This window comes from Equus caballus, chromosome 14, assembly GCF_041296265.1.
Source record: "Equus caballus isolate H_3958 breed thoroughbred chromosome 14, TB-T2T, whole genome shotgun sequence".
NCBI classification, from domain to species: domain Eukaryota; kingdom Metazoa; phylum Chordata; class Mammalia; order Perissodactyla; family Equidae; genus Equus; species Equus caballus.
The window spans coordinates 66,537,545-66,561,016 of NC_091697.1; the positions used below are offsets into that span (position 1 = coordinate 66,537,545).

General features: G+C 37.7%; 1 protein-coding gene across 21 annotated transcripts in view; it reads right to left on the reverse strand.

Annotated features, from left to right (window-relative positions):
• The window catches only part of SNX24 (sorting nexin 24), a 141,450-nt gene that overhangs the window by 63,894 nt on the left and 54,084 nt on the right, over positions 1-23,472 (reverse strand). For 13 of the 21 annotated variants that reach the window (XR_011425127.1, XR_011425126.1, XR_002799692.2 and 10 more), the window contains one exon: positions 3,275-3,358. Coding sequence is in view for 17 of the 21 variants with exons in the window: in XM_023617802.2 (XP_023473570.2) it covers positions 3,275-3,358 (84 nt within the window). In the remaining 4 variants the exon portion in view is untranslated. Of the gene's footprint in view, positions 1-3,274; positions 3,359-3,824; positions 4,038-18,078; positions 18,192-22,434; positions 22,586-23,472 lie in introns of those variants that run through there. The other 8 variants (XM_023617803.2, XM_070233175.1, XM_070233176.1 and 5 more) reach the window with 4 other exon arrangements.

Consider the following 23,472-nt stretch of genomic DNA (forward strand, 5'->3'; position numbering starts at 1 on the left):
CTTGCTCCAAGGCCTGAAAGGCTGGGAAGAGGTGCAGGCAGGCTCAGGAACATTCTGCTTCCAGAGCTTGCACGCTTAACCTCCACACCACAGTTACCAGCACGTGGGAACATGGTTAGCACAGCAGCATTTGCTTTATTAAAAAATGCAAGAAAAGAAAAGAAGGAAAACAGCCATTGTATTAGGATAGTAGAAATATGTGTGGGTAATAACGGGTTATTTCCCCTGCCCCCAAACTTTCTGCAAGATTTAGGTCTATAATCTAAAAGCTACTTGAGGCAAGGAAAATAATGCATATAGAAAGAAAAAAAAAACTCCTAAACTTTTCCAAATAATAGACAGAAATCCTAAGAAAAGTATAAACAATTAGGATATTGGTTTCATACTTTAGTATCAATAATTATAAAAGTTTAGGAGAAGTAATAATCATTAAGAACTTTATTCAGACAACCAGATGAACTGTCAAATGGGTAATGGTTTTAGTTTCTGCCTCAGAATTAGCCTGATAATAAGCCAGGAGGCAGTTTGGTGTGTTTGTGGTACCTGGAGAAGAGCAATGCATCTGTTATTCTCAAAGTGAAAAGTACTCGTTAATAGCTCATGTATTATTTTAGAAGTAACCTGGAGACATTGGCTAAACACTTTCAGCAAGTGAGAAATACAATGCAAAGTCAAGAAAAATCAGGTCACAGGCAACAGAGCAAATTCTATCCCCCACAGAGATAGTTGAATATTTCAAGAAAATTAAATGAGAATAGATTTAACTGAAGTTAAAGGGAAAATATTTTATGTAAAAACGTAACATTCAAAGCACATCAAAAAATTCAAATATGGAGGGGCCGGCCCGGTGGCATAGCGGTTAAGTTCATACATTCTGCTTCGGCGGCCTGGGGTTGGCCGGTTAGGATCCCAGGTGCACAGCTATGCTGTGGTAGGCGTCCCAAATATAAAGTAGAGGAAGGTGGGCATGGATGTTAGCTCAGGGCTAATCTTCCTCAAAAGAAAAAAAAAATTCAAATATGGAAATTCAGAAACCAAATTCTAATAAAAGGATAAAGTTGTACAATCTGGCAGCAGGAATCAGTAAAGCTTATGTGTTCTGATTAATGTTTTTTTGCCCATTGCAATCCTTCTTAACATATAATTTTACAGTTAAGATTACAGGTTTATGTTTATTTAACACTCCACTATTATTTGTACTTAATTGTCTTTTAGAGTTAACTTTTTGCCAAATCTACTACAATTTCTATGGGGCAAGTAAAGCAGACTTCTAGCAGCTCCTTTCTGCTCTATAATACACAAGATTAGATATGTCTCCCAACTAAAACTCTGCCCTTCAAAGCGATTTTTTTCTCTATGTCCCTGTAAAGCTGTTTTAATAAGGCTGCTAAAAACATGCAAAATTGAGAGATGGAGAATTTCCACTCTCTTTAGTAGGCCTGATGATATAAGAATAGCAAAAATTATTAAACAGAACTGCAGAAAGTGAGAGAAAAGTCCTACAAAATCTGGGCATTTTTTCTGGCCGTGAATATCTAAGAACTGTGTCTAATCTCTGGGAGGGTCCTCTTCTGCAGAAGAAAATAAATCGTCTTGGACAAGAGAACCGGGGAATGATCATGCACTCCTGAGAAGCATGGGCAGCTTCTTGCTGGGCGGGCCTAATTGGCAGTCACCCAGCTGTGCCTGCGTGGACTTGGTCCCCTAGTATCTGGCAGGGACAGCTGGGCTGTGTCGGGGTCACGGAGAGCTGGGTGCTGAGCTGGGAGATGAGGAAGGAGGTTTGCATGTGACAGCCTGCCTGGTCGACTCTGGTCATCAGAGGCTGGGCAGGGGTGGAGTGCTGGTTTTAATCTCACCGTAAGGACTTATTTCATGAGTTACCCAGCAAAAATCTCTCTAGAATGGGTTTTCTTGAGAAACAAGAAGCACAAATAGAATTGCTTGAGAAGGAAGTGAACCCAGACTCCAGGTGTGATTCTCTTTGAGGTCCCAGAGTTGATGCTTCTGTGATGTCGCCTGGCAACACCTGGCCTAAAGCTGTGCTCACCTGTGTTGTTCCTTTGGGACGTTAACTTGGATGTAATAAAATTTTAATTGGAGGATTAAATGCAGATTATCCCTTGCCATCCTAACAGAAAAGTGTACAGATAACTTAGAGCTCCTCTTTAAAAGAAAACAGAGGGCAAGTCTCACTAATTTCTCAATAATATCCTGTTAAAGCTTTTACTCAATACTCTATTCTCCTGACAAAAAAAAAGTGGGAAAATTTAATTTTTAAAAATGCTAAAGAACTTTTAATACAGAGCAAGCACATTATCACATCATTTATATACTGACATTTCCCAGAAAATCTGAGATCTCTAATGAAATTAAAAGAATAGACGCTTTCTTAACATTCTTATTTAGTATCTTCCCATCTAACTTCTTAATTAACAAAGTAACAAAAGTGAAGAACATTGAATTATGGCATGCATTCTGTATGTGTGCGTGTGTGTACACATATGAATATGTATATATGAAAGAAAAAATGATAAAATTGCACTAACTCATACATGATGATTTTTCTGGGCAATCTCATAAGGTATTTCAAGTTATTAAGGTAATTTCAGCACCCCAATAATAATTTATAACCTGCAAAACATTACATTTTGGTACAAAATAAAAAAGTATTCACTCCTCTATTCTCTACCAACCATTTAGCCAAAAACTCAGCTATTCCTTTTGCATTCGTTTCTTTTATCTAAGACTTTAAATAAAATGGATCTGAGGACTGAGACACCAGTCTTGTAGAGTGGCCTTTACATTCAAATGAAGGCCATGAGCCTCTTTTACATGTTCCCCAAACAGTGCTTGAATACATGTGACATATGTGTTATCTTTTCCAGGTACAAGTATAAGTTGATTTTAATAAACTTCTTCCTATAAAATGATCCTTTGCTTTTCATTTCCCCTTTTTGAAAAGCACATTAAGTATATTTTATGGATAAAATAGGGTCTGGGTCTTATTCTTTCCGAACCTATAATACCCAGCACAGTACACTGCAAACAGCTTACTGTCTCACATCTACTTATACAAAAGATCATAAGGAAAAACCCACCTACTCAGGACTGCCACGTTTAAAGGACTGAATAATTTATTTTAAAAGGAAATTTACTTCATGGTAAGAGAAATCATACCATTCCAAGAACTATTAATGCTGTTAGGAACCAGAGAAAGTAGTCTTAATGTTATACCATCTGCCATACAGATAAAAGGAAAAAAAAAAGTTACCTTTTTGTGCAAGGCATGAAATTCGCTGTACCTTTTTTCAACAAAATGTTTTCTTCCGTTCATTAGCACTTCTATCTTAAACACCTGAGGAAAAAATTAAAAAGATTAATTTCACCCGTTCAAAATCCTCAATTGTCTGATGTGGTAAGTTTGTGACCATGATATATTTCATCCCTTTAATTACAGTAGCTGATCCCCCAAAACCCAGAAGGCTCAGGAGACCCTGGCCCAACAGCTCTGATTAATGAGCACTAGAGCCAAATGCTCACTAACAAACTGCATTATCCCTGCAACGTGTCTAAAAACAGTGGAAACTTAGAGGCGTTAAAATGCTCCAGAACTTTTTAATCAGAAAATGGTCCTCCCTTAAGATTATTTCACCAAACGCATATGATGATACTGAAATAAAAGCCTGATGCGACAGTGACAATCTTGTAAAAATCGCAGGCCCGCAGCGTTCCATTATAGGTATTTCAATGACGGCAGTGCTGTGTCATCTATAAGACAATCATGCAAACAGTAGTGCATTTTAGGTTAATTTCCTCCTAACCTGCATATTCATCTCCCGTCTCAGCTGGGCTTATTTTGCTGTTTGCAAAACAGGGCAAATGTGGTCGAGGTTCATTTTCCCTGCATGATCCGAGTGACAGCTTGTGCTCCCACCTCCAGAAGGTTGAAAGGCCAGATGAAAAGGCTCTCTGGGTGTGCTAATTAGTAGGCACTAACATGACATTTTCTTGATTCTTAGGTCAGTGGGTCAAAACTGGGAACAAGGGATGAGAAATATTGTGAAATGCTCATGAAAACACAATGTTAAGGTGGGGTGGAGGAAGGACGCTTGGCAGGAGATGAAGAGAATGCGCTTTGTTATTTTCAAGAGTTTGTCTTTGACTCCTGTTTTGCTGAGCGAGTTTGTCAACACCAAGAGGAAAGAATATTGTTTAATTACTTAGTGAGCCTAATTTCCTCTTTCAATTGCCCTTCTGAAAAAAAAAAAACAAAATTAAACTCAAGTCAAGGTCACGACACTAATGGGTGTTAGAACATGCTTACTTTAACTCTAAAAAGAACTACTTAGAATTGGCATATGAGACATGTTCTTTATGAAAAGAGATCCCTGCGGCTCTACATTTCAGCCTTATACGTAAATATGACCCTTTTGGGAAGCCACAAATTATGTCGTCAAACATAAAATGCATTTGTATTTTCTGGCCTCTCTAAATCAGAAACAAAAATCTTCTGTTGCATGACAGTTTAAGAAACCTGCTTTTATTAAAAAAGTGGTAAATTTTTACCAATTTAATCAATATTTTATACTAACATTTGGTTTTTCAAGAAATCCCCCTAAAAAGTACTTTTTTTGGTGAATTAGTGAAAATATGTTCTTCTAAAAACATATGCATGTGTTTCAAACTTCCACATATAAGTACATTATCCTTTTAGAAAAAAATTCTGTTTACTAAGTCACTAAAGAAAATTCTTCTTCTTCAAAGACTGCCAGGAAAAGAATGAGGAAAACACTCCGAGAAACAGAAACAAAAGAAGTACAGCTTCAACTGGGGGTTTCGTTAATGGGATACAGAGGCCCTTTTTATTTTAGTGTTAGGTCCCAGATTTAAATCAGGACAATGTGGGAGCAACGAAAAGTAGTTTCCATCGGCTGAGCTGCATGAAATAAAGGAACTTATTTTCTGAGTCCAGTTACTTGAGGCTTCATCACAAAAACCACCACTAATTTAACTGACATGTTTGCTACAGAATCCATAGAGGAAGGAGAAAGTTGAGGACTGGGTAAGGCTCAACCTACTAGGTCACCTCTAAAGGTGCCATGTCTTGAAGGCCAAGGATAAGACACTACACAGCAGCTGCCTCATGGAATGTCATCCCTTCTATCGACCAGATGGTTCCATTACCAAGTTCCATAGTTATTTTTCACAATCACTAAATTCAGGGCGCGGGGGTGGGGGGTACACACACACACACACAAACACACAGGAAAGTGTGACAGATTTTAATTCTAATATTTTTACCATATTGCCATTTAAAAGATGCATAATATACTTAATATTAAAACTTTTTTGTCTTAAATTCTGGCAAAAGGTCTTGGAAGGGAAGTTGATTTATCAGAATTTCCATGACAATGTGAAGCAAGAAATGGGGTCAATTTAATGAATCCTATTTTCCTGAATTCCATACCATACATTTTTTTTTAAAGAGGTTCTGATACGTGTTGTCCCTGCCGCCTGGAAAACCCTGTTCCTGTTGTGCCCTCCTAGCAAACTCCCAGTAGCTGTCACCTGCCTCTAAGGTGGGGGCAGCACAGGATGATGCAGAGAAAGCACACGGCACAGTTTCTGGAATCCAGTCATTTATTTATTTAACAGGTATTTACTGAGGGACGACAATGTGCCCAGGAGTTGTTCTAGGCTCTGGGGATTCAACAGTGAACAGACAAGAGCCCAGCCTTCACAAAGTGTACATCCTATCTAGAGAGGTAGGCCAACTATACACATATGAACAAATATGGGGAGATCAAGAAATAAGAGGCGCTGTGAAGAACGATGCAGCAGGGTAAGGAGACAGAGCCGGACAAAGGTGCTGTTTTAGACAGTGTGGTCCGAGAAGGCCTCCCTGAGCAGAGAGGTGGGGAGACATACAAAATCCCTGACAAGAGCTGAATGTGGCTGCCTCTGGAATTTTGGACTGGGAGTGGGTGGATAAGAACTATTTGTTTTTATTCCTGTTTTTGTAAAAAAACTTTTAAGTTAAAGCCTAGGGCAGGGTGATTTCCACTTCTGCCAAGATGGAATAACAGGGAGCAGATTCCCCTCCCACTTGAAACAACTAAAAACCTAGAAAAAAGTATGCGGAAAAAACGGCTCTCAAGACATTGAACATGAGGAAATGAAGGACTGTGAGAGATGGGAAGCAAACAAGGTGAGCCCTGTGACTATCTCAGGCAGAGCCCTGGGGTCCCCTGAATTAGGGAGAGGGAGGTGGGAGTCCAGGGAAGCCAAGGTGGTTTCAGTTCTCAGGGCAGGGTATCAAAGACGAGTGAGCTACACATAGAAAGAACTCCTGCAACCCGCCAGAGCTCCCCTTCCAGCATCCAGCTGAACCCCCATGAGCATATGCAACTGGGGAAACTACCTGAGGACAGAAAAAGATTAGAGAGAACAGTGCTCAGAGCTCACGGACAACTAGGCATAGTGCCTGTTCCCAAAAGCCAAGGTAGAAAACCTTATTATTCATGAGGCATTAGTTAGAGTACTCAGGAGGGTCTTGCCTCAGTAGTGGGACAAAACTAGCTGAAGGCTAAAAGCTCTTTTAGTTTAGTGTAACAAAGCTTAAAAGCAAGACCTGAAGAGAGCAAACTTTTTCCAAGTAACTTAAATACATGTCAAAACAATGCTCAAGAATATTTTTAGGAACATAAAAATATCCAGCACCCAACAAGTCAAAATTTGTAGTCTGCCATTCAATCAAAAAGAAACAGGAAAATTCAACCAATAATGAGAAGAAAAACAAATCAATAGACATTGATTCAGAAATGACACAGACAATAAAATCAGTAGACAAAGCATTAAAATCATTATTATAAGGGACTTTCTTATGTTCAAGAATCCAGAAGAAGTGCTGACTATGTTAAGTGGAGGCATGGAAGATATGAAAAAGAAGATGACAACAGGTCTGGGTCCTGTTGATGAAATCAACAATGTCTATGATTAAAAAAAAAAAGTGGGATTAATAGCTGATTAGACATTGCAGAAGAAAAGATAAATGAACTTAAAGAACTTTGGACTGCAATAGAAACTGTCCAAAATTAAAGAGAGAAAGGGAAAAAAATAAAAAACAAACAGAGCATCGGTGAACTATGGGACAACTTTAAACAGCAAAACCTATGTATAATTGGAGTTCCTATAAAAATAAATGTATAATTATGCATAAAGGGAGTCTTCTTCCCATAGTGGAGAGATGGGGGGCAGGGGTTGGGGAGAAAGACAAATGTATTTGAATGATCAAAATTTTTCCCAATTTGATGGAAGCTATAAACCCACAGATCCAAGAACAATGGACCCAAGCACAAGAAACATGGGGGAAAAAACAACAACCATAAATCCAAGGCACACAATAATTAAATTGTTAACACCAGTAAGAAGGAGAAAATCTAAAAAGAAGGCAGGGAAAAAAAGAAACATTTCATAGAAGAGGAAGAAAAGTTTCTCAAATATTTCTATAAATAACCAAGCTTATAAGAGTGATTCAATGCATATATACTTACGTTTTAAACTTAATAGAAATATGTTCTATGTAAAGTACCATGTATAAAATAAAATGTGCTAAGGCCAGTTAAAGTTTTAATCATTATTTTTAAAGTATTCAGGTAATTCTTGCCAGTCATATGAACAGTAATAACAACAACAATAACAACAAAGACTTGTATAGCACTTAGCATGTGCAGGCACTGCTCCAAGCTCTTTACTCATAATAATCACTCATTTAATTCTCACAACAACCTCATATGAGATAGGTACTATTATCCTCATTTTACAGGTATGGAAACTGAGACATGGATTAAGTAACCTGCCTATGGTAGCGCTGCATGCGGAACCCAGAGATCTGGTTCCTGAATCTGCCTTTTTAACCACTGCAAAATACTGACTCCCAGTGAACAGACTCCTCTATATAGTCCTATTCCTTGGGGGAAATAAAACACTTGGGTGTGAGAGAAACTCCACAAACATCCCGGAGGGAGGACAATACCCTCCATCCCACCTCGCTCCCAAGGTTCTAACCTCTGGAGGGCGCTTTGCAGGAACATGAGACACTTGGCAGGAAGCGGGACGGTGGTGGCGGGAAGTCATTACCTCCAACTGTTTGGAGCCTGTGCTCCTCTCAATCGAACCAGAACACTGATCTATATAAAAAGCATACACCTCTGCAGAGCAGGATACTTTTCTACGTGACCTCCTCTTGTTAGGATCTGCGTCCACACCACCCCCTCAATCTCCTCACATTGTGGTTCCAAATCTTAGCTCGTGTGGTTTTTGCTATAAAAAGTATATGTACTTATGGAAAAAAAATTTCAAAAATTCCAAAAGATATAAACTGAGAAGTATAAGTTTCTTACATAAGAGACTTGTGTAAGTCCTTGCTAACTCAAGAGGTATCTTAAATATCCTTTCAAAAATTGTCTATATAAATGTACACTTGTATGTACACATGCATATGGAAGTTATTTTATTTTCTTACACAACTGGAGCCATATCACACAGTTCTACTACTTTCTTTTTTCTACTACTTTTATTTTTTATTGTATTTATTTAAAACATATCGGGCATCTTTATCAGCACATTCTGACATACCTCATTTGTTAACGGCTACATAGTATGCCTATGTACGACTGTTATCATACTTTAATTAGGACCCTAAGGAACATAATGTTACTGTACTAGCTTGCACTCTCTCTTTCTATATATATATAGTGAAAAAATATATATATACATGTAGATTTCTGATGAGTGAAATGAGAATTAATTGGGTATATTTTGACCAGTGTGTATAGTGACTTAAGTTTCCATTCTAACTATCTCATACAAAATTGCATAGAGCCCTAACTTACCTGTCTAGCCCTCTACTCTTAGAGACATCCTTGCCCTCAGAGATTTTTAGAAATCTCTCCGTATAAACCAAGGGAAGCTTCATGTAACTAAATAAACATATTAAGCTCCCATTTAGGTTTCCTTTAAAAACGCAAATTATACTGTTCATGTGAATAAATTCTAGCCACAGTCCTAGGAACATTATTAAGTCCTTAGAATTCAAATTGAAAAGAAGAATAAACATTACTTTAAAGAGAAGATTTCAACTTGTAAGCGTGGTTTTGATTACACCTTAGAGCCATTTTCCTTTGTGATCACATCTCTGAAATTACACTAGAAGTCAATGATAAAATATTTCAATATTTGAGTTTACACCCAATTTTTCAGAAATATATCAAATAAAATAAACTTAAGCTAAAGAAGGACTTAACCCACTGCAGGTTGAATGGTGTCTGTCATCAGAAGCTCCTATACTTACAAAGTTATTCACTTCTAATCAAAGCAAAAGAAAAAAAATTTTTCTTATAACAGGCTAAAAATGTTTAATAAATAACTTAAGTGCCTTCCAAATACAGATGGGGATTCTATACACAAAGTTTTAAGTCCAGTGTTCCAAGTAGTTTGAATCACTAAATTGTTATGCTGAGAATCTAAAATACACATGAAGGACAACTATCAGCTTCAAATATGACTTTTCTTATATATATGTTAATATTTATTCAAATAAAACAAGATGCACCAAATATTAACTGTAGGCTTGAAATCAATATATTCTCCTTCTTGAGTAGGAATAAGCAAGAAAGATACAATAAAATTAAAAAGGTTGTTATTACACTATAAAAAACTCTCTCTCTAAAACAGCAATTTATTGAGAGCCTGTTGGGGTCCAGGCTCTCAATAGGTATCATTCATATTACACAGTTTTTTATGAGGGAAAAATGGTAAGAAACCCTCTAATTATAAATTATTATGCTATTCAATGACTAAGTAAATTTACAGTTCAATAAAACTAGAGTAGAAATTTTATTTGTGGGGCCGGCCCAGTGGCACAGTGGTTAAGTGCACAGGTTCTGCTTCGACAGCCCGGGGTTCACGGGTTTGGATCCTGGGTGGGGACATGGCACTGCTTGGCACGCCATGCTGTGGTAGGCATCACACATATAAAGCAGAGGAAGATAGGCACAGATGTTAGCTCAGGGCCAGTCTTCCTCAGCAAAAAGAGGCGGATTGGCAGCAGATGTTAGCTCATGACTGATCTTTGTCAAAAAAAAAAAAAATTTTATTTGTTCCTATTCTGAGCCTTAAATCATATTTCCTTTCTTATAAGATATCACATTGATAAAGTAAGAAACATTATTAACTATACTATTTTTGGTTGTGGAGAAGCTGCTAACTTTTTTCTTATATCTTTGAAAACATCTAAATTTCAGAAATCTCAAAATGTTTTTAAGAAAAAGATATATAGCTTGAAATAAACCACTGCTTAAGGAAAGAGAAGAATTCTCTAAATAACTACCACTACAGAACAGCTGTGTAAGAGTTGGGTGTGATTAAATTTGTGCCTGTGTATATATTCTTTTAATATGATTCTTCTTTGCAAAGAAAATTCATGATACCAAAAAGGACCCCCCAAAATAAGAAAAATCCCTGATGAAAGAACAAAAAACAAAAACAAAATAGAGCAAGAGCAAAAATCGAAGATAAACAAAACCTAAGTTTCTTAAGCTGAAAAGACCAAAAGGGTTTACCAGATCCCAAGGAAAACAATATATTTTTTTAAACCACAACAATAAAAAAAGGCACTGAGAGTATACAGATGGAAGAAAGCAGGAACAAAGATCAGGATGATCTCAAACTCTTTCTCTGCCACACTGAATGCCTCTCCTGAAAAAGTGGAGCAATGTCTGCAGAGTTTTACCAGAATATTATTTTATAATCATCTCAATTATTATTCACATGTAAAGGCAACAGAAAGGCAATCTCAGTTGTGGGCAAACTCAGAACACAACCCACATATTCTTTTGGAAAAAAATTACTAAAGACGTAGAACTGCCGATGGAAAGAGGAATCAAAATTAAGAACTCAAAAATAGTAATATAAACGGCCAGCCACTGCTGCCGTTATCATCCCAGACTATGACCCAGGGAAGGAGTAAATGAATACAACGAAAGACAACATTACAAAGATGCTGCCACTCAGGAAGGGCTGAAGACGTCTCCAGCAGGAAGCATGCAGTGGTTTCATGGACATTTGGAGCCCGCCTTCCTTCTCACAGGGTGCTCTGTTACTCTCTTCTCTACAAAGAAAGGGTTTGTGGTTGAAGTAGCTTGGGAGATAGAGAAACAAAAGAATCTATACAAACCCATGGAAAACCGGGTTCAAAATTTTAGCTTCATATGCCTTCAAAGTCTGATGGTGAATGATCTTTAACCATTATTCTATATGCAGGCCAATTTTTCACCAAGAAGGGAAAGTGCTCTTTTCAGACATGCACGGATGCAAAACTCGTGTGTATTATGTGCACATTCAGGAAATTTTCTTTGAAGATTTTTTTTTTAAAAAAAGGAATTCAAAAAAGAAGCCAAGAAACTGTGCACTTAACCTAGAAATAGAATAAGGGGAAAATCCTAAAATGGCAGCTTTGCAACCTAAAAAGTATTCAAATTAGAATAAGAAGCCAGAGGGTTCCAAGAAGAATGCCTTCAGAGAGGAAATAGGTATGATTAATACCAACTATAATTAAGAAGGTTTTAACAAAATTTACTCACTTTAAGTGTGTAGTTCCGTAAGGTTTTCCTGTTTGGTTTGGTTTGGTTTGCAGGAAAGGATTCACCCTGAGCTAACATCTGTTGCCAATCCTCCTCTTCCTTTTTTTTCTCCCCAAAGTCCCAATGCGTGGTTGTATATCCTAATTTGGTTTTGTTTTTTTTTTTTTTTTTAGGAAGATTAGCCCTGAGCTAACATCTGCCACTAATCCTCCTCTCTTTCTGCTGAGGAAGATTGGCCCTGAGCTAACATCTGTGCCCATCTTCCTCTATTTTATATGTGAGCTACTGCCACAGCTTGGCAACTGACAGACAGACGAGTGGTATGGTTCCATGACCAGGAAACGAACCCAGGCCGCCAAAGTAGTGAGAGTCCCAAACTTTAACCACTAGACCATCAGGGCTGGCTCATAATTAATAAGGTTTTAATGATAGTGTCAAAGCATTTGCATTTTTCTTAAAAAACAAAGTGCTCAAAAATTCCAAGAAAACCAACCAAACAAAGCCATATACAATGTAGAAGTCCAAATATAAAGCAAAATAATGTAACAAAGTTTGGCCTAGTTTTAAAGAGTCTGTTTGAAATAATGCTTGAAATGTTCTCCATTGAGCAGTACAGATTTAGTAATTTATAAGACTACATTTCCTTCTCTACAGTTCCAAATACTTGATTATATAGTGAAAAAATAAATATATGTACATGCATATAATTATAATATTGGGAACAATTAATTATTGTGCTGTGTTTTTAGAATCAATCTATACAGCATAGAAGACAATTATTTTTACAGAACAGCTTGTAAATATTTTAAACCTTGTCAGTGTAAAAAATAATGGCATAACTAGCAGAAAATAGATGAATGGGGGAGGAATTGGGTGAAAGTAAGTAAACAAGGTACAAATGTTTTCATCTTAGTAACTGTAGTCAAAAGATACTGCTAAAAATTGGTGGATGAAGAAAGAGTTCAAGTTAACAAAGTAACAGAAAAAGTTATAATGTTGACTTTTTTATTGATGAAATTAAAATCACATACATAGTGAAAACTGAGTGTGAGGGGAGGGAAATATAAGGGTGGAGTGAACTAAATTCACATTTCAAAGTGGAGGAACAATAGAGATTTTCTAAGATTCCAACGTCAAAAAATAGCGATACAGGTACGTTATTTAGAGTCATACTTAAATTAACTTTTCAACTAATTTCCGGGTCTGGAAGGTACATTTTATTTTTCCTTACATGTTTACGTAGTGTTGGAATTTTTTCCAGGTACATGTATTACTTTCAGACAACCTAATAATGACATAATCCTTGCTAAATGTTTTAGTTTTAAATCTCTCTGGTTATAAAGAAAAGATTTTCTTGAGTTTACTGATATTTACAGCATGACAGGTTTTCGGTCTAAACCGTAGTACTGACTAATTTTAGTTGCAGCTCCTTCACTGATTATTTGATTATGAAAAGCCTTCATTTTTCTTTTCCTCTTAAGCTGTATCTATCTGACACAAAACCAATCTATCAATTCAGGGTGAGGGGAAAAATGCACTCGAATACAGCAGGTCATACGTGTTGATTGGCTAACACAGTTTTTCATTAGTTGCAATATCATGTAGCTTTGACTTAGATTTTCTATAAAACGTGAACACTGCTGGTTTCTTGCTTAACTGAGGTGTTGTGGCAATAAATCATATATTATGTTAAACAAGCATTCTGGAAGATAGATGCTTCTATGAGCTTTATTATTCTCTTTTATGACCTGCTTTGAAAGAATGAAAATAGATAAGTTTTTTCTGCACTACTTTCTAACTTGAGCAAATATCTAAATATTTTAGAGTCACAGTATCTTCATTAATAAAAATATGTTGACTGTATACAATATGCATAGAAAGGCAACAAAGGAAATCAGTTAAAATGATGCCTGAGTGGTAGAATTATAATTTATAATTTCCTCTATAATCTAAATTTTTCACCAGAGCAGATATCATTCTTATATGAGAATAAAAATTAATCAAATTTCTGCCTTCTGAAGTTATACTGGAGTAAATATAATAAATGATTATTCATTTTTTTAATACAACTATCAAGTTCTTACAAAATTGATTTACGTATTTTCACAGACACTTATTGAGCATCTGCTCTGCTCATGTGCTATGGGTCATTAGTCCACTGGGCTCCGCTATTCTCTGCTTCAAGTCTCACTCGGCTAAAATCAAGGAGTTGGTAGGGCTGGGCTCCCTTCTGGTGGTTCTAGGGAAGAAGAGACCCCTGTTTCCTCATGGTTGTAGGACTAAAGTCCTGTTTTCTTGCTGGCTGTCAGCTGAGGGCAGTTCCCAGCTTCTAAAGGCCACCTGAGTTCCTTTTCTCGTGACCTTGTTTCTCCATCTTCAAAGCCAGCAACAGCAGGTCAAGTCCTTCTGATGTCACATTTCTCTGACCTCAGATAATCCAAGATAATCTCAAGATCCTTAACCTTAATCACACCTATTACATCTCTCAGATTAGGGAGAAGTCCTAGGCAGAGATATACATTTGGGAGTCGTCAGAGTTTGATGTAATATAAAGCCAGAAGACTGGATCTGATCACCGAGGAAGAGAAGTTTATTTAGGGCTCTTTAGATCGTAGTAGGGTTTACAGATTTACCATTTTAGCAATGAGAAGCCTTTGCTGCATTTGAAAAGCCTTCCTCTTCCAAATTAAACTTCTCTAGCTCCCACAGCTGTCCTTCAGAGGACCTGGTTTTCAGGTCTTGCACTACACACCACCTTCTGGATAAAATACAATTTGTCATTGTTCCCCCTAAAATGTTGAATAAAGGATTTAAGGAAATACAGGCATTCCCCCAATTAATGAATGGATTGTGTCCCCAAAATCCATAGTTGAGGTAGCTTAAAATACAGCCCAAATTTTCCCATAGAGTCAGTATAAAAGATAGATTTCAACCCATAAAAATCTGATTTAGCCCACAGTATGCATAAATTATAATACTAGTTCTGGTATTTCACCCACTGGGTCCACAGTACATCACAGTGGTTAAGAGTTCTAGCTGTTCAATCTAACTGCCTGAGTTTGAATCTTGCATCTTCTGTTGCTCTCCTCTGAGGTCCACTAACATTCCACGATTTGGGCCAAGTTATTTGACCTTTAAACACCTCAGTTTCCTCACCTATAACATGGAGCTTATAATGGTACCTTTCAAAAAGCTTTGTGGGGAGGATTAAACATGATTACCAATGTAAATAATTTACCACATTGTCTGGCATTTAGCAAGAATCCAAACAAGAATGTTACCTACTAATATCATTATTAACATCTAGTCATTCTACTACTGTTTCTTTAGCAGCACGGAGAAAGGGAGATTTGTTGCTGGTGAGAACAACCAACTGACTGACCACATGCATCTCTCTCTACAGGAGAGAGGGTACTTCTCTCTCCATCACCAAAGCTGGTTGACCTTGCAGCGCCTCCATTTGGTGGACCTCTGCACTGGCCTCTGTCAATGCCCACTCGGAACCCTGTATTCCTGATGAGGCTTCACCAGCACCTATGACCCAATGGAACCCTGATTTCCCTTGATCTTAGTTTAAGATTCTATATCTGCAACCTGCATTTACCTAAATGTTTTTGGAAGCCACATCTTATTGCTGACTCACAATGCCCTCGGGGACACACAAAATCCCCAGGTCTTCCCCAGGAGCCTTAATTTCCCCATGTAAAATGGAGATGATAACATCTATTTCTTAGGGCTGGTGATGGAGTAAATAAATAAGACAAAGTATATAAAGCACTAAGCACCCAGCCTGGCACACGGTTGGTACTCAACACATTCTAGTATCTTCCTGAGTATCATTGAGTATCTCACAAATCTAAATGAAATCTAGGGCTATTAATAGCCTTCATTTCTCTAGCACACCAGAAGTACTATGATGTGCTATGCTTATTTCTTAAAAAACACATTCTCACAAAAAAATCTATGCAATTCAAGAGATCAAAAACTTTAAAGCATTCTCTATATAGATATACACACACATATATACATATGTATGTAGATAGATATATAGATAGATACAGGTAATTTTTTTAAACAAAAGAGGTGCAAAGGGTAAGCTTGGGTGGCTGAGAATTACTGGTCTCATTCACGATGAATTGGGCTCCTTTCTATTGGCATCAAGAAGATGAGATGTAAGATTCTCCTGTGTTCTCTCAATACTGAATGGATGGTCTTTATTGGACCCCAGAAAGGGAAGGGTGCTTGGGCACAGGCAGTCTGCAATATGCCTGCCAGCTGCAAAGCCCTGCTGCTCAGCTCTGAAACATGGGCAGAGAGCAGAAAAGAACAAGCTCTGTGTCCAGAAAAGAATGCAGACCATTCTGTGAACTCTACAATTGAGGATCCTGAAGAGGCAGGCTGCTGTTCCTGTGGAGGGGAAAGAAGGCTTTTCTGTACTACGACAGGTGTTAGAGGGCATCCATCCACAGTTTTAAAATGCCCACCTACAAGGAGAGAGTAAGCTCTTAAGGACAGTAGAATTCTCAGCCTCCTTTCAAAAGTCAGAATTTTAATTCCTCCTAAGAAAAAGTATTTATCAAGTATTTTACTTTCCTGATATATGCTTGGTTTAAAACTTACGCTGTAAAAATATTGATGATAATATTCCTTTATCCAGATATTTATTGAGCACTTTACTATGTGCCAAGCCCTGAAGTCTATCAGTGAAGTTAAGTGACAGAGAGGTCTGCCCTCATGAAATTTACATTCTAGCTGGGGGGAGACAGACAACAATAGACATAAAAAATACGTAAATTATACAGTATGATTTAGAAAGTGATTACTTGGGGGAGGGGGGTGTGTGGAATAGAGCCAGGAAAAAGGAATTGGGCGTGCTGGGGGGAAAGATGCCATTTGAAACAGAATGGTCAGAGGGGCAGAGCAAAGGAGATGGCAATCACAGACTATGAAGCTGTATCACAGAACTTAGTAACAGATTTTATTTATTATCTTAAATTTAAGTTAACCTACTTAAATTGAAAGCCCAGAAATAAAACCACACATCTATGGACAGCGTATCTTTGACAAAGGAGCTGAGGGCATACAATGGAGAAAAGAAAGTCTTTTCAACAAATGGTGCTGGGAAAACTGGAAAGCCACATGTAAAAGAATGAAAATTGACCATTCTTTTTCACCATTCACCAAAATAAACTCAAAATGGATCAAAGACCTAAAGGTGAGACCTGAAACCACAAGGCTTCTGGAAGAAAACGTAGGCAGTACACTCTTTGACATCAGTATTAAAAGGATCTTTTCGGACACCATGCCTTCTCAGAGGAGGGAAACAATAGAAAGAATAAACAAATAGGACTTCATCAGATTAAAGAGCTTCTTCAAGGCAAATGAAAACAGGATTGAAACAAAAAGACAACCCACTAACTGGGAAAAAATATTTGCAAGTCATATATCTGACAAAGGCTTAATATCCATAATATATAAAGAACTCTCGCAACTCAACAACAAAACATCAAACAACCCAATCAAAAAATGGGCAGGAGACATGAACAGACATTTCTCCAAAGAAGATATACTGATGGCCAATAGGCACATGAAAAGATGCTCATCATCGCTGATCATCAGGGAAATGCAAATCAAAACTACACTAAGATATCACCTTACACCCATTAGAATGACAAAAATATCTAAAACCAATAGCAACAAATGTTGGAGAGGTTACGGAGAACAAGGAACCCTCATACACTGCTGGTGGGAATGGAAACTGGTGCAGCCACTATGGAAAACAGTATGGAGATTCCTCAAAAAATTAAAAATAGAACTACCATATGATCCAGCCATCCCACTACTGGGTATTTATCCAAAGAGCCTGAAGTCAGCAATCCCAAAAGTCCTATGTACCCCAATGTTTATTGCAGCACTGTTTACAATAGCCAAGACGTGGAAGCAACCTAAGTGTCCAGTAACAGACGAATGGATAAAGATGTGGTACATATATACAATGGAATACTACTCAGCTGCAAAACAGAACAAAGTCATTCCATTTGCAATAACATGGATGGACCTTGAGAGAATTATGTTAAGTGAAATAAGCCAGCGAGAGAAGGATAATCTGTGTATGACTCCACTCATATGAGGAATTTAAAATTACGGACTAAGAACAGTTCAGTGGATACCAGGGGAAAGGTGGGGTGGGGGGTGGGCACAAAGGGTGAAGTGGTGCACCTACAACATGACTGACAAACATTAATGTACAACTGAAATTTCACAAGATTGTAACCTATCAATAACTCAATAAAAAAAAAAATTTAAGTTAACCTACTTAAAAAACGCACTGATACACGACTGTTTAAAAACTAAGTCTACCTAATGAAAAATTTACAACTGAATTTCTGTATTTAACCAATTACCACTTTTTCTGAGTCTACATAACACATACCAATGCCAAAGACTCTCAAAGAGAAGTCTGGAGTCTGAGGAGGCCGGGCCTCAGCATGCATCACTGTCATTCTTGATGGAGAATCAGCATTTCTACACCCACATAAGCAGCTGCTAAAGAGGAAACAAAAAGGACATTCCAAGAGCTTCTTGTATTGATTTCTTTTATCCTAAACAAAGAGATTCTCCTAGTTACATGATATATCATAATCACTTAATTTGTCTGACTCCTTTAAAGAAAGAACAATAGATTCAAGAAAAAGTGTTGACTTGCAAAAATATAATCATTTTGCAAGGTTTTTGTTGTTTGTATGGGTCATTTTCCCTTAGAAATATGACATGTGGTCTCTCTAGAGAAAACGAAAATGCGAAACTCTAATTCATGCCATTCGCGAGAGCCAGAGCTGAATCCAAAGCAGCCACAGTCAGAGAACTCTCACACTGCTCCCCAGGGTACGATGAAGCTTTTCTACAAGCCTCACCTCTGGGTCTAACGTTATTAGACATTCACAATTAAACCACCTACATCACCTGGACATGATCGTTTTTTTCTCTCTCTCCATAGTGTTTCTGCACAGACAGAGCCAGCGCAACTGCCAACTTCCTGCCAGGCGCTTCCCCCCAGGGTACAACACACAGATTTAAAGGAAACCCTCCAGTGAAGTCCCTTCCTGGACAAACAGTGGTTCCCAAGATGGGGAACTAATACCTCCGGCCACACGATAAGCTCATTCCTTTTCCAAACATTTGCTCTCTGAGCATCCAAGCATTCTCCTCCTCCCACGGCTCTGCCAGGCTACCCTTGTACAAACTAAAATCCTCAAGATCAGTCTAACATGGACACGAAAACATTTCCAGACAGGTGAGCTGCTTGGTCCTCCGAGATAAATATTATGTCCAATTTAAACACAGGTGAGAGTAGGAAAGAAGAGTTATATTCATTTTATTATGTAACTTTTCATGGGATATATCACAAAAGTGAATTAATCTGAAAAGATACATATGACAAATAGAACAAAAAATGTACAAGGATGATTATTTCTCAACTTATATATGGACATATGCTGATATGAATTATTTGTTCAACACAATAGTACCAAATTGAAATTGAAACATGACTTTTAAAAGTGAAAAGTATATTTATAATTATAAAAAATTGGAAACAATCTAATATTTAATAGAAGAATAAATGATAGCACATTCATATCACGTCTCAGAAAATTTATTAACACGAAATGGTTTTGTTGATCTTGTTAAAACTTTAAAAAATAAGAGCAGGCTACAGAAAGAGTGCACTGTTTCGTGTTTAAGTAAATAGATGATCATAATAGTGTGTTCATGTATGTACAAAAAATGCTGGGAGCAAAAGACCACTAAAATATGTTGAAGGGAGAGATAATGTTTTTTCTTTTTTTCACTTTTCAGGTTCTTTTCCTCCAATTTTTCTGCATTGAAGATGTATATCCCATATCGTTTTCTAAAATTTTGAGTGAAAATGTTTAATAATGAGAAAAAATAAGCTGTAAATCAGATATGCTAGGTTCCAGGTCCCTTTTTGACACTTACTAGCCATAAAGACAGGAAAGTCATTTTTCAGCTCTACCCCTGTTCATCACCTATAACACGAGGGGGTTGACCAGATGCTTTCTAACATCTCAGCATTTTACTTACATATAACGACTGTGTATCATCTTGTCACATATATTTCTGAGTCCACTCTAAGGTAGCGAGTGTGCCACATGCACATATTCTGTGCCATGCTTTCCACATTGACCAGGGCAAACAGATGCTAACTCATTCTCAACTAACCACGCACGCTTATCTTAGGTCCAAAATCACTATCTTCAGGATCGGATTAGGTTCAGTTAGCTGTCTTAGACCCTCTTACCAAACAGCAAATTCAGTTGTCAAAGCAGACAACCCTGCTCTCTACTCTACCTATGCTCCCCTCCTCCTCTACCTTGTGTGCAACTTCTGGCTGTGAAATTAGACGGCTCTATCAAATGTAAGCTCCAGGTTAATCTGAGCCAGACAGTGGGTTTCAAAAGGATCAGACCACATGCCCTCTGCTCACTTTTCATGCCTTCTCATCCCACCGGCTTCTTTTTCTTTCCAAAATGCTCACGCCTCTCTCTTCCTTGGCCTGAAAGTGAAGGTGTATAGGCAATAGAGCCTGTATGTGACTATTTACCAGAGTCTTCTATTTTCTGGACGTTTCCTCATGCGTTGGAGGACACATACAACATCCCACTGCCAGAGGCTGCAAGCAAACACTTGCTCTCATTCTCAGGAAGGGATGGACGTGGCCCACAGTTCGCTATTAAAAGGATTCAGGTAGGAGATCTGTGCTAATGTGAAACACAAAATCAAGCCCTTTTAAAGGCATTTTTTTTAAGTTGCTATAACCTTGTGCCTCCATTGTATCAGTAGGGTTTGTTGGGTCCTGATGCATGTGAACCGTGTAGCCAGAGTCTGGTACCAGGAGGAAGCTGGCACATCAGCAGGCTACTTGGCCCTCTCCTGGGGGCCCCTCTACTGTGCAAAAACACTGTCCGTTTGACAGGTGAAGAAGAGGGCTCAGTTGTGTTTTGTTTTGCCTTCTTAGTTAACATTATTATCTCTCAGTTTTAATTATTTTCCTAATATCTAAACAGCCCTGTGTTAATCTACTATGGAGATCTCTTTAATATGCTTTCTGAAATACAATAAAACTAACACGACTAAATTTTCTGGCCATGAGGTCAAAACACTACACCAAACACCACAGAAGCAAGTCACATGAAGCCCTCCCACCATGTTCCTGTTCAGGGTTCTTTCCGATGGCAGGATATGACCCCCAAATGAGTTTTGTACTGCTTTGAATTCAAAGATATTCCCACTTTGTTAACACAATTCTTCATTTTTTACTTCTTTGTTAGTACCAAGAAAAGAAATTCCAGGCTGTAAAAGATTCAAATGACTTGTATCTAAATCAGACCTGGACTCCCTCCTCTCCACACGCCGATTTACATGAAATCTCTTAGAGTTTCTCTGCCTCTATAAAATGCGGGTGCCACTGCCCATCAGGCCCAGGTTTGCCTCTTTGCACAAACAGTCCAAAACAGTTTTCCTGATCTGTTTCAACTTGAAGTGTTGTCAATATATGGATTGTCTTGCTTTCTAATTCAGTGAAAAATCTAGTTTTCCATTAGTCTCTGCCTTTCTAATTTTCGATACAGCTTTACCAAATGTAATTATTAAAGGCAGATTCAAGAAAGCAATTACTGAGCTACTGGTTTGTATCTCTGAAGTCTTAATAAGAGGCAAAAAGTTGTAATTCCTCTAAGAGTATAAAATAAATTTTTCTTAGATTAGACACACGCACCCTTGAATTTGTATATGGGGAGACATATTTAAAACAGTATATAAAGCATCCTTTCTTAAAACACAAGTTTTAGCCCTCATTTAAACTTTTTTCAAAGGCAATTGTGTATCTAGTAAGGAGTAGGAAAGAGCATTTCAGAAAGGGCACATTCTGCTTTCTCCAGGACTCCCTGACTTTGGTAAACCACTTAACTTCCCTGGATCTCCTTCTTCCCACCATCTGTAAATACGTGAAAATGTGAACCTAGATGACCACCAAGCACTCCTTCAACTCGAAAGGTCTATGAAATATTTAGTAAATTCCTAACCTCTGCTAGGCTCAGTCCTATACACAGAATGGAGGTTCCCAGGCTTAAAAATTAGTAAAGAAAAATATAATTAATATTAATAAAATAGTTAATATAAAGCAATATATAAAGCACTAACCCAATGATGTAAACGAAATTATCTTTCTAAAATGTTCTAAGGAATAGCTGTCCATACAAATGGGGGACAGAACTTCTTCGATAGGCAAATAGTGGAGTATTCATGACGTGGTCGCTTAACATTGGTCTTCGGCAAACAACAAATTCTATGAATGGAGCCACTGTCCCCAAACCAAAATGCCTTGGAAACACTGACGAGTCGTGTAGCAATCATTTAATCATCCTTATCTCAGTATTGTGATGTTATTTAACAACTCATGTGAGGCACAAGGAGCAAGTTGCTGTCATTATTTTACAGATGAGTAGACTGAGGATCAGAAAAGTAAACGGCTTTTCAAAAGCCTCAGAGCTAATCAGCAGCCTGTCCTCCAGAATATGATCATGAGCAGCCTTTCTGCAAAATTAATTATTGAATAAGGCCATAGAAGCCCTTGTCCTTGTGATTTTTCACTCTTGGTGTGTCAGCACCATTCAAAATAGTGCCAATTATTTACCTTGAACACCATAAAGCTACAGCAACTACTCCAATTCTATCTTATATTAATTTAGCTGATATGCAAAGAGCTCACCTTCATGATTTCTAGAATCTGTGCCAATGGATTTTGGACAAAGTTCTGACACCAAGGCCTCAAAATTTACAATGACCATCATCACTACCACCATTATCTGAGGTCCATCTGCATCTGCATGGGATTTCTTCAAATCCTCCTTCAGGAAAGTCTGACATCCAAATTTGAAACAAAAGGGGAAAAAAATTAAAAAAAGAAACAAGCAAGCAAACAAGACACTTATTCCTTTACTTCTACAATGAAGAGAAAATCTGTATACTAGGTCCATACTGATTCACCCTTCTAAAAGTGTTCTGTGCTCATTCTGGATGCCACATTTTAAGAACGTCATTGTCACTCACGAGATAGAGTCTTTTCCGTGAAGAAGCCACAGCAGAACCAGAGGTCTTTCCCTTTGGCATTTGAGGAGCAAGGAGAGATGTTTACCTGGGGGGAGCAGTCTTTAAGTTTTTACAGAGCAAATGAGTAAAGAGAATGCAGTGAAGTTTTGTTGATCCCAATAACAAAATTAAGGCTTGCTAGTAAATTTTCTGTACAGTCTAGAGCTGAGAAAAAGGATCATGACTTCGAGTTTGCCATGCTAGCATAATGAGCCCACATCCCAAATCACTCACCAGATAAGGCTGAACTGACAGTTTCCAGGCGGCTTATGTGAGAAGGATTACTGTTCAACCCAGTTTCTGGTCAGAGATTGTATTTTGGGAAAACAGATGGCACGCCACTGTTAAGTAAACAGCCTCTTTCTTTAAAGTGAGTCAATAAGGGCAGGGGTGTCATTAAGCCATAGAAATAGCTAACATAGAATTTGAGATGCAGAATGTTACAGATAAAGGTCCCAGATCGACTATTCAAAGAAAAAACATTTTACAAGGGAGCAGCAAGATCGAGACTCAAATAAAAGTTTCTAAAATACAAAAGCACAAATAATTATAACCACAAAATCTGAAATAGTCACTTTAAAGAATTAAGAAAAGTGGGTAAACATTCAGTTTCTAGCTCTGAAAACACTTAGAGAACAAAGCAGGGCTCAGGTGATGA